General features: G+C 31.9%; 1 protein-coding gene across 2 annotated transcripts in view; it reads right to left on the bottom strand.

Annotated features, from left to right (window-relative positions):
- Positions 1-9,078: 9,078 nt before the first annotated feature.
- Positions 9,079-12,607, bottom strand: part of LOC136795079 (uncharacterized) — a 197,974-nt gene continuing 194,445 nt past the window's right edge. The window contains exon 3 of one of the 2 annotated variants that reach the window (XM_067053316.1): positions 9,079-9,310. In XM_067053316.1, the coding sequence (XP_066909417.1) occupies positions 9,094-9,310 (217 nt within the window). In that variant the 3' untranslated portion in view covers positions 9,079-9,093. The remainder of the gene's footprint in view (positions 9,311-12,607) is intronic. The other variant, XR_010845105.1, reaches the window with a different exon arrangement.

Raw genomic sequence — 12,607 nt, forward strand, 5'->3', positions numbered from 1 at the left:
TTAATTTAATTTTATAAATTTTAATTTCAATAACTTATTCGAAAAAATAATTTTACACTTATTGTTATCTTCGTATTTTGTTTGTGTAATATCGCCCCCTTAATATGTTAAAATATATATGTATATTTATTTAATAAATTGAAGAATGTACATATCTATATATATCAAAATAAAGGTGAAATAGTTTTAACTAGCGCGATATACAACGTTTACCTATCACTCCTGCCATCTGGCGGACAATGCACAGAACTGATGACTGCGATATGCACCGCTAGATTGCACTGTCTGTCAGTCACTGGTCCACTAAAACGTAATTTTCGGTCTTCGTTAATTATAAATGTTAATATTAAATACATATCCTGTATTTTAAATGTTCTTATCTATGGATTGGGACATAAACAACCATTTTAATGCGGAACAAAAGTAAGATTTACAGGATTAGTTTAAACTGTTAAGTTTAAAAGGGAAAGTTTAATCTTTGACAGACAACAAAATAATTTTTTTTTTTTTAAAGGTCTAAAATGACCATTATTTATTGTTCCAAACCACAAAAAGAAGAATTAGTAATAATGTTGCTATATATGGGAGATTTCGGTTTTTATTTATTTATTTTATTAACATCTCATGTTAATATTATTTAGTAAAATATCGAACTTATCGATAGCTAATTCACTGTGAAGTACATTTCCACTGAATTTACGAAAAATACAATGTCTCTCTTTTTAGGAAAATTACAACTTTTCATTTTTCGACTGAAGAGATTTCGGTATAAATCCTAAATCTGTAAATTCCAAAAATTAATTTGAAAGTTGTAACTTTCCTAAAAGAGAGAACTGTATTGTTCGTAAAGCATAAATATATTACAGTACTGCAGAACCCTTCTCCGGCTCTCAGGGGCGAGGAATTTTGACGAATGAGGTACTAAATGAAAGAGAATCTCATGGAGAAGTGACGAATCTTAATTACGATTCTTAAATTCCTACTGGAACTTTATAACAGTCATTAAAAAATGTGAGATGTTTTAGAACTCTAGTAGAGGTGAGACGGCGGATCGAGATGGTCCAAATTGAATTTTATAGATTTAGAAACGGATTTTAATACCCAAATATAGGGCCCTGTGTTTTAAGGCCCGAAAATGAACTGTTGTGATAGCGCAGGAATTAGGCACGGGTCACAAATCTTTTTCAAAGACAACAGCCCCATGGGATACTTCCGTGGGGATTGAAAGAACGGGTTAGCCGATTTTTTTTATGGCTAAAATTATTCAACTAGATAGCGTGAATGTTTTGAAAATTAGAGCTCAAGATTCTGAAAATGATTTCATTAAATTTGTTTAGTCTGTCCGCCTGTGCTTATATAGCAATATTTTGAGCTTAAAGACCGAACCAATTCATAGCATGGATTGCCCAAATTACACTGTGTTATTCTAGAAAAGTTTAGAACGATTCAAGCTGAAAATATTGAAAAAAAATGTTTCTGAATAGATAACTTTTTTTTATAAGGGAGAGTACATAAAGTATCTGTTCAGGCACGGCCTAGACAAGAGGTCTCGCGGGCACAATCCTGGATTAATATAAGTTTACAGATAGCTGAATATTAAGTGCGAAACGGACGTTATAGTTTCCTGTGGGGCAACGCAATAACTAAGTACTTAACTTTAAGGTAAAGATTCTCAAAGTGGCAACCCAAAGGAAGTACTTTCCTATCGTCGGTTCACACTTGAATCAACGTTGGGTTCTCCTCAACTACCGGAGGACTGTACCTATCACAGTTCCTCACAGGACATGAGTGTAGTGTGTGTTTGAGCTAAGATTGCCGCACATAGCATAAACATCCATCTCCTATGTTCTAAGTTGTCGGGTTCCCGAGAGTGATCTTCCTCACCTCATGTCCAAGGAGACCCTACTACAAGGCTTTTGTTTTCGGGTGGTAGGAAAATGTTGGCACCCTGATTAGGAAACAAGAAGCTGCACCACCGAGGTTGCTGGACAGGATAGCAGAGGATGATAGATAGTAAAGCAAGTTCTGTGCATAGCGATTTAAAAAATAATGTTAATTGTTTGGATTATAGGAATGGGTTATAACCCACTGCTGCAAACACCCGCATAGTCTAACACATTGATAGCCTACTAGTATTATCAATAGATATGTAAATAATAAATAATAGTAGTAAAGTATAAAGTATGCTTTATACTAATTGTGTGTGCTGTATAATATAGGATGTCTTCATAATATTATATTGTTTATTCGAATTAGTATGATATCGCATTTATTTCGTATGAATTAAATAGAAGAAGAAAACCAAATACGAAAGTTCTCGTAAACTAGCTTCGTATAGTTTCGTAATTAAACATAAACATATTTACAATATCGCATCTTTTGGATCTAAATCACTACTATATTTACAAGACATTAATTTTTAGACATCAAAGAACAAATTTAGTTTCGTTTCTCTATGTTGTCAGATCTCAGTTCGCGTGTTACAGCTATATATTAGCGAAATGGTGAAGTGGTTGTTGAGGCTGTTTAGATCGTTACATAGTTAGCTGCTAATCAATATTATTAAAATATATTTACTATTTTAGCTTCCTTATGCGCAAATATAGTTTACTTAAAACACCTTAAAAATTATTATTATATTATATCAAACTTCCTTTTAAGTATTCGCCAAAGTATTTTCCTGGACAGATATAATTATGTTATAATTAACAGATAGTTAATTATGTACCCAACATAAAAAATGAGGGTTTTTATTAAATTTAAATCATTTAACTTGAAACTTTATCAATATGAAAATGAAGATTAAAGAAAAATTTTATTCTGGGACAAATGCCCCCTAAGAATAAATACAGGGTTCGTACATTAATATTAATTGTCGGGCAGACATTTAGAAAGTTTCAGTATGCAGATTAAAATTACATTAAGATCTTAGGTTATTTACAATTTATGGGCTCAGTGGTTAAGATACAGTCTTACCAAATTGATGTATATTGGCGGTGCCGGTTCGAATTCGGCCTGGGACGTTGACTTTTTTCATTGAGTGGCGGTTCCACAAAATGAAGAACTTTGACCTCCAACCATGGTTAGGCAGTATAGGACTCCAATGGGAGTCTTGGCCGAAAACATAATTTTGCAATTTATAATCGTAATTAATATAGGGCTATTTATGGGCTATCTAGCTATTTATAGGGCTATTTAGTTCACATTGATGCAGAGGTTTGGTTGTGAAGTAAGTGAAGGAATAGGTACTGTTTAAAGGAAAGAGTGGATGAGGATTGGCGAATGGAGATGGGAAGAGGAGGAACTACGAGGAGCTGACGGGTATATCGTCTACTTTAACCCATTGAAACCCTGTAAGCCAGTCAAAAATCATCCCAATCAGGATTCTATAATCCAGGACAACCTAATTAAAAGAATTAGTACGAGAATAAATTAGTTTTTAAAAAATTAAATTAAGATTAACCACGGATTTCGGGCATACCAATGACCGAAGGTTGACATGGGGCCCACACGTCAAGATATAACGTAAAACGTACATTTTCGACTGAGGCAATTCTATTCCATACTACAAAGACGTTATAAATTATCCATCAGATAGAAACTTAACATAAATAATTACTTTAATTATTATTAATTAAATAAATCAAAAATTCGTATCCATTTTTGTCTCAACACTTTATTTTTCACCAGTCCAACGTTTCGGCAATCTAGCCATCCTCAAGGACATCTTCAATATTTCTTCCTCACAATAATTTTAAGTTTCTTTTGCAGGCTATTCTGCCCACTTATATGGTAGTGTATTAATTGTGGATAATCTTATATAAGAAAAATTAAATATTAATGATTTTAAATTTTAAAAAAATAGGCTTTTAACTTATAATAAAGAAAATAACCTGGGCAGAATAGCCTGCAAAAGAAACTTTAAATTAATGTGAGGAAGAAATATATTGAAGATGTCCTTGAGGATGGCTAGAATGGCCGAAACGTTGGACTGGTGAAAAATAAAGTGTTGAGAAAAAAATGGATACGAATTTTTGATTTATTTAATAAATAATTACTTCCTTCTTGAAAAAAAAAGAGACAAACTTTGAGGCCAAAATCACAATTTTTAAGACTATCAACGAACTCACCACTCGTATGTTTCAAACAAGACCATTCACGCCGACCTACGCATTCCGACTGTAACGAACCACATTCATATGACTTACAAACGGTTTCACAACACACTACATAGACATTTCAATAAATTAGTACGACAGATGACATCCCTGACGTAACACGACGTTGGCCGAGGGACCTCCTAGTGTAATCAAATAATTTACTTGAATGTCAGGAGGATGCACCACCAGTGGGTGCTGCTTCCCACATGCCAACTGATCCATGCCTGGATAGTACAGACAGCTCATCTGCTCATTGTGATACACTTACAAGTGCAAATAAATAAAATGATTCATTTTCCATTTTAAAGCCTACCAAAATGTTCAGAATTTGTAAAATCGTCAAGTTGGGGATACATCCCAGGTGCCTTATACATATCCATTGCGGACTATCCTTTTCCTCTGGTCGCCATTAATCCTGCAAAGAGGAAAGCAGTAAGCCCGAATGAATTATTACTAGGGCGTAAAAATAAGAAAAAGCGGGATAAAAAAGTTCCCATGCCGTTTTACGATTGGCCTAAGTGCAACGTAAAAAATATTTCCCACTGGGATAGTGGCAGGGTTGGTCGAATTCTTTTAAGAGCCAGTGCACTAAATAACCATCTCACTATTTTATGTGGCACAATTTAGTCATCCACTTTACATAATAGCGAGAAAAAAAAAATTTAGAAGCAATATTTTTGGGCAATACAATTTATTAGATAGTGCGCTCAAAAAAGAACGTTCATTGTTAATATTTTTAATTTGGATTCCATACTGCCTCCAGCCCTTCATTATTCCGTCTCACTTATGAGTTGTTATTGCCAATTTATTATTTCAATTATACTTTTAAGTCACTTCCAACTCATTACAGAAGACTGATCTACATGACTGTAATAAGTTGGAGTTGAGCTTTGGGGCTCCACTAAACCTTCGAATTCCTCTTCTATTCAATCCTTACAATCCAAAATCCTTCGTAAAATCCTCAATGCTCCTTACTTTGTCACAAATGAAATCATACATAAAGACCTTAATGTTCCTTATGTAACCGATCTAGGCTGAACCAGATATCACTCCTTCCATTATAAAGTCTCTAACCACTCAAATCCCCTAGTTTCTAATCTTGCATCCTCTTCCATTTCTTACAATCAAAAGGAAAAGGAAAAGAAGACCAGCTAATGTAAAATGTCATTAGAGTGCTACCAATGGGTATCTTCTCTACTCGCCTGTAACACTCCAATTTAACTTAGATCAGATTTACTAAATGTATTATAATGTACAGTTGTAAATACCAATAAATAAATATTAAAATTAAAAAAAAAACTTTTAAGTCATGAGTTGTTAACGAGTTTACTTTGATCCCAATAAGGTTAAAAAACATTCCAAGAATTAATATAATCAATTAAGCAATAATATTGATTTTAGCAGGATTAGGGTGTTTTATACACAATTTTACATATTTTTGGATTTTACTGCATGGTATTGCACAATCTGGGATTTTTACTAAACGAAAATTCGGTCATTAGTACCCATAATCCTCTAAATCACTGCCCGATCACATAGTTGTGATTAATAGCAGCCTGTGGAATGAGTTGGTTCTCGAGGTAAGACGTTTTGTGAATTAGTTTTATGAAATAAAAAATATTAGTTCTATTTACATAGTACCAAAATTGGTGTCACTCACTGTTCTTTTTATTTTTTTTCGTACCCTTCGTATTAAAATAATAACATAAGTACTTTATACATATATAATACATGAAATGTATTATATATACTTAAGTTTGCCTTCTCCCTATGGGATTATAAGGTATCAGTAAGAGTCGAGTTAAGGCGGTAAGGTCTAGTCTATAGTCTATGGCTACACCATGGAATTAATGGCGTAGCCATGCATTTATTCTTTCTTTTTTTTTTCATACCCCCTTGATGAAATAAGTAATTGAATACATACATATAAGTAGGTATATGTATATCTGTTAGTTTATAATTTCTTCGATTGCCTTGTGGTATTTACTGTTCATTTTATGGATGTCATGTTATTAAAATAAGTTAGCTTGATGAAGCGAGAGTACACCGTCCATTTTGATTACTTTGTAAACGGGAACCTCTTTTTTTTTTACGATGTGAAATTATTATAATAATTCCTCTATTTAAAGTTTTTCAATAAAATTTAATTATATAAAAAGTGTTAATATACAGTAGTAGAACATATATCCAACAAGAAATACAAGTCTTTCTGAAACTAAACTTATTTGTTGATCTTTTAACTGTTGAAAGTTTTTATAATAATGCTAAATTAAAATTTAAAAAAAAAGGATTTGGCAGAAGGAGATTAGGAAAGGACAAAATTATTTTTTTAAATCTCATTTTGTAGAGCCTCATTTTTTTAAACTCAAAGACTTGTATTGGTTGTATTTGAAAATTTAGACAAATCTAAAAAAGGAGTTCAAATTAATTTAGAGTACTTTTATTCTAAGGAACAGGTGTCTGAATGTGCCACAAATGAACCCATGGTAACTCTAAATGAGAAAAAAAAGGTCGCATATCTCACTTCACATCGTTGTTTGGGATTTGGCCACCTTTTTAAAAAAAAATTAAAATACTTCCATCACCCCCAGCTCCGAAATAAAAGCAGAAATTTTATGATACCTTTATTAATTACACTGAGCTTAAAAAAATACCTCTGCTAAACATATTAAAATAATAGAAAATCTTCATTCATATAAAACTTCCTCTTTCATTCCTGGCAATCCTCCGAGGCGCCTGAAAAGAAGATGGCCTCGTGTATATTGTAAACTGTTTTTAGAGTTCTACTACTGGGTAGTTTCTCTACATCCTGTATCATATCATTATGTCATTATGATCAAATTTACTGGTATTTTTTATACAGTTGTAAATATCAATAAATAAATTTAAAAAAAAAAAAGAAAGTATAAAATATAAAATTCATTTAAATATAAAATTAAATTATCTGCCAAGAACGGGCTTTGGTGTAGTAGTTAAATAGAACGATTGCGTATTGTGGTGAGCTCACTATGAAGCAGAACCAAAATAAAAAACAGTGATGTACGAGCGACATTGTTCACATAGTCTTTAATTTAACCCGACAAAGTATATAATACGAGTACTGTATAGGAGCAGCGCTGCTGATAACAACTATCGTTCATTACAAACAGTTACTTACATTCTTACATCCAATGACGACCGTCTAAACCATAATCTGCCAGATCAGTCTTAACGCAATCCTCCCACCAACGCTTCGGTCTAAACCATGGACGCTACTAAACTCTACAACCTTACAAGCCCATCTTATTTCCCGCATTGGAATTACATGAATTGTGTTCACCGGGTGCAGTTCCCGGTATACTATAAAATAGGATGATATAACTATTCATTGTACCACTAAATGGCTCGCAGACACCTGAATATTCCACACGGACACCTAAATGGCGGTTGTTTACATGAGGCGAAGGGGACAAACGAACCCGAAAATAGATCGAGGAGTTGGGGCAGTGCCAGGGTCTTAGGCTCCGACCCAGTTAGAGCGGCAGTTCATTGGACCAGTTCGATCGAGTGGAGTCAATACTTCACTCTATCAATGTAAGAGGAGGTGGATAATTTTTTGAGAATAGAAATTGTAGGAAATGTAATTTGCTATAATTGTAGTGAAAATTCACTAAGCCGTTCTCGAGAAATTCGTAATTCTTTCTCTTTTCAGTTCAGACTCATTTCAATGAGACTATTAAGGATCCCAAAATATATTTACTTTTCTAAAAAGTGAGAAGAGGATATAAAATTTAATAAATTCCAGAATTTTTTTCAATTGATGTTTTATATGAATACGAACAGGAAAACCTTAAAATATAAACTTTGATACAAATAATTGTTTCATATATAATGGAAAACGTTATTTATTAAATAAATAAATAAAAACAGTAAACGTTAATTTTTATAATTTTAAATGCTTACAACAAAAAAGTGACTGAGAATTAATTAGTAATTAAAAAAACAAAAAAACATTATCAAAAAAAATGTGACCACGCTTTGAGTAATACTAAATTTTTTTTTATCCCTCTGCCGATCCAACTGTTATCTGTCAACAGTCAATTCGTAACTATGAGCGAATGCCACGCCTACGAAAGGTATAGACGCCGCCTACTTGTATCGCTCGTCCTAGAAGCGTATCCCTCCATTATAATCGTTCCAAGAAAATAATCCATCAAAGCAAATAACAAGATTCTGCATACATGGATTTGTCATAGTTTCGCATTTTTGAATTTTTAATGGATCTAAAGAATAAGTCTTATCATACATAACATATTCATTTATTTTATTTTTAAAATATAGTTTTGAATTTCATTAAATTAAAATTTTTTAAAAACATTTATTTATTGATATTTACAACTGTACATAAAATACATCAAGTATATTTGAAGTAATATCAAAATGGTATGGTATAAGCATGTAGAGAAACTACCCATTGGTAACACTCTAAAAACATTTTTACAATATAAGGTCTCGAGGCCAACTTCTTTTCAGACGCCTCGCAGAATGTCCGGAATGAAAGAGGAATCAAGATTAGAAACTAATAGATTTCAGTGGTTAGGGAGTTTATAATGGAAGGATTGGTATCTAGATCGGTTACAAATGGAACATAAAGGTCTTTGTGCATGATTTTGTTTATGACAAAGTAGGGAGCATTAAGGATTTTACGAAGGATTTTGGATTGTAAGGACTGGATACGAGAGGAATTCGAAGGTTTAGTGGAGGCCCAAAGCTCAACTCCGTATGTTCAGATAGGATGATAAAAATGTTTTTTAAAGGATAAGCCTTATAATTGTCATGTAAATCAGTCTTATGTAATGAATTGGAAGTTTAGACCGTTTGTCTAGTAAGTGCCGAAATAGTGGAAATCGACGTGCAGTTTCTTGTCTTTTCAGTTTTGTGTGAGGATTCCAGGTTAGTCGTTTGAAATTAAAAATAAAAATAAATAAGATAGGATATAAGAGGAGACATACCTTGCTTGCCTTTGATAGGCCGATGATTCGGTTTGGTTCATGACGAAAGGAGCATCCAATGCCTCTGTGATATCAGTCGGCTCCGGGGAGCTCAACGTCTGTGGTCGTTCGCACTCGAAGAAGGTAACGCGTACTTTGGCCGCTTTTCCGCTTTCTGACCTGCAAGTAAAAAACATATATTACTCGACTGAAAATTCAAGTTAGACTAGAAGTAATAGAAAACTCATTTATTTTTTCGGTAGATTCTGATGTATAACTGTGAAAAGGCGAAGGAAGCTTAAGAAAACTCCTTAGCTATTGCTGGTTGCGTAATTGTGTACATCAATAAAAATTAAAGAATTAAGTTGTGCAAATTTTGGTATACATGTAGGCTTATGGAACTGTGTATCACCTTAGATTTGTATGGAAACCAACTTAATGAATTGATTACAATTTTTTATTTTTTTACGAGTTTCTTAAAACCATAAGTAAAAAGTTTCTTATTCCACTAATACTTATTTTGTTGTATTTATTTACTAACAGTAAAATACTGTGTTTTTCTTGTTCAATTTTTTTTTAATGCCCCGTGTCAGTGATAGTTTTGAGTTAGTTTGGTTCTGTTTTATTTTAGTAATAGTTAAAAAAAACAAAAACGAAATAAAATTATATTAATGAATCAGGAACTACAGTGTATCCTATATTATAGACACAGGGACTATAGCATGTCTTATATTTAAGATATAGGGACTATAGTATTCTTATATTGAAAACACAGGGAGTATAGTATATTTTATATTAAAGAAATAGGGACTATAAAATGGACTAAAGGATAAAATGAAATTTATTGTAAGAAAAGTGAAATATATATATATGAATAATTTTTCTATTAATTATGACTTAAATATAAGCGAGCAATTATATTTATTATTTATTGTTGCATTATTAAAATTGAAGAAAATAAACCTTGAAACAGGAGGACTTCAAAAAGTCGTACTTCTATAGAGAAACGGTTTCTGATATTAATAAATTGAGTATAAAAATATTTTATCGAAAGTGATATAAAAAGATTTTTATCGTTTCTAAAATAACAGTTTTTTTTTTTAAATTATGTTCGAATATTTAAAGTATTGTTAATTTATTAATATAATATTTATATAAATTGAATTATTTATCTACGCAACGTGAACATTTTAAATGATATAAATATAGAAAAAAAACATTTGAACAGGTAGATAGGTTTAAGTATTTAGGTTTCTTCGGTAACTAGAAAGAACGAAATTAATGAGGAAATAAAAACAAGGTTAATGGCGGGGAATTCTTGTTATTTTTCAATTACAAAACAGCACAGCTCGCGCACTCTGCCCTGAGACTTTAAAGTTATTATTTACAAAACAATTATCCTTCCCACTGTTCTTTAGGGGTGCGAATCGTAGCTTTATGCATTAAAGGAAGAACAGCTCCTTAAGGTATTTGAAAATAAAGTATTACGTAACTATTCGGACCGAAAACAGTTGCAAAACGGGGAATTTAGAAGGCTTTTCCCTAATATTTTTTAAAAATATTTTATAATCAAATATTTTAATATACTGAATTAATAATATAGACAATTAATACAACTATGAATTTCCATGTATATATCAGTTCAAACAACAATAGGGTTGGGTACAGAACCATAACATCAGAACTTGAAACATTAATGATTACATTACGAGTAAAATATTTACGAAAGTACGAGAATCGATAATTCGAATGACGGTATTTAATTTGTCATTTATGAAACATCTCTATGTAATTTCCACTATCACAATCAATAGAGTACATACCCACTTATAAATAAAGTCCTTGTAAAGGCTTATAAATAAAGTTCTAAGAATCGCAGTGGATTTGTGTGTCTCTTGGTTTGTAAGAAATTGCACCGGGAATTACAAATAGAGACAATATTTTAACAATACATTAACTTTCATGAATTTCCAATCCCAGTTACCTACAGTTAAAGGAGCAGTGACCTACAACTTGGAAACCCAACCACAACCCGAAGACTGAAGTCCAGGCTGCTGCAGGACATCAAGAAATAAATTCTACATTTATCAATTCAATTATTGCCATTATGTCTATTTTATTAATTTTTTTTTTGCTTTACGTTCTTTTTTCAAATTAACTTGTTTTTTTCTCATTAGAGGGCGATTGTTTGCTTTGTTAAATCTACGGACGTCGTTATTAACTTTACTCTTCTCTTTTATTAAGAATTATTTCTTTTTTTTATTTATTTTATAGTACGTTTTTATTTATAACGTTGTATATAGTTAGGGGTTTTGTACGAGACTATAATTCCCCCCCCCCCCAATCAACAATATAAACAATTGTTTAAAAAAATGTAACTGTTATACTAACGATGTAGCACTACCAGGCCGAACTTGTATCAAATAAAAATATATAAAAAGCCTGATAACTGATAATTGAAAATACTCTTATATTGCATCCAATTTACAATATCGTAGCTTCATTCCCTAGACGGAAAATAGAAATCGATTAAGGATAGCCAAGTTATAAGCAATTGCTTATCTATACTTACTTGAATACTATTACTAATAATATATAATATGCCGAGGGAGACAGTGCAGGAATTGCACCGCAGCGTCGTATAATTTCCCAACATCAATCATTGAAGGTAATGACTACCGCAGTTAAGCAGAATAATTAAACAACTCTATTGTGAGTGTTTGTTGCTACTGCTGTAGTCATGGACTTGAACCTGAGCCCCCTGCACCTGTCTCTATCAATTATAGATCTCGCTCAGAGCTTATAACAGATCTTAATTAGTGGCTCTCAATCAAAAATTAATTGTAATGAAAAATAAAAAACACCTATGAGGCTCAGGGTTTTATTACCCGCGGCTGTTTATGAGCCATATTCAAGTCATTAAGAAAGTTTATCTTAGAAAAATACTACGTCTGAATAAATCAAAGAAGGGATTCACTAAAGAAATTTTAAAAAATAATCACTCATATTCAAAACATTGAACTAGCATATAAAACAAACAAAATATTTTTTTTTTTTTATAAACAAATTAATTGGTATCCATTTATGTCTCAACGCTATTATCAATTGTCCAACGTTTCGGCCAATTCAGGTATCCTCAAGGACAATCTTAAATATAAATTTACACCTCACGTCCAATTCTTTAACAAAAGTTTTGCAGGCTATTCTGCTCAGGTCATTAATTACAAGTCAAATTACCATATTTTGCCACAATTTCATTCATTTTTTAACTTTTTATTTTTAGATCAACTGTCATATAAACCCATAGTGTTAAGTTAATCAAAAAATAAAAAGTTTATTTACTTTATTTATATATTTATTTTTACCACACCCGAAGGATCTTCCATATATAATTTTTATAATGTTGTTGTTGTTGATTTTTGCTTAAAGGCGTAAAACCCTCTGGTCATCAACGCCTATGGGATGATAAAAGTAAAA

This window comes from Halyomorpha halys, unplaced genomic scaffold, assembly GCF_000696795.3.
Source record: "Halyomorpha halys isolate HHAL.00 unplaced genomic scaffold, Hhal_1.1 Scaffold1515.1, whole genome shotgun sequence".
NCBI lineage: Eukaryota > Metazoa > Arthropoda > Insecta > Hemiptera > Pentatomidae > Halyomorpha > Halyomorpha halys.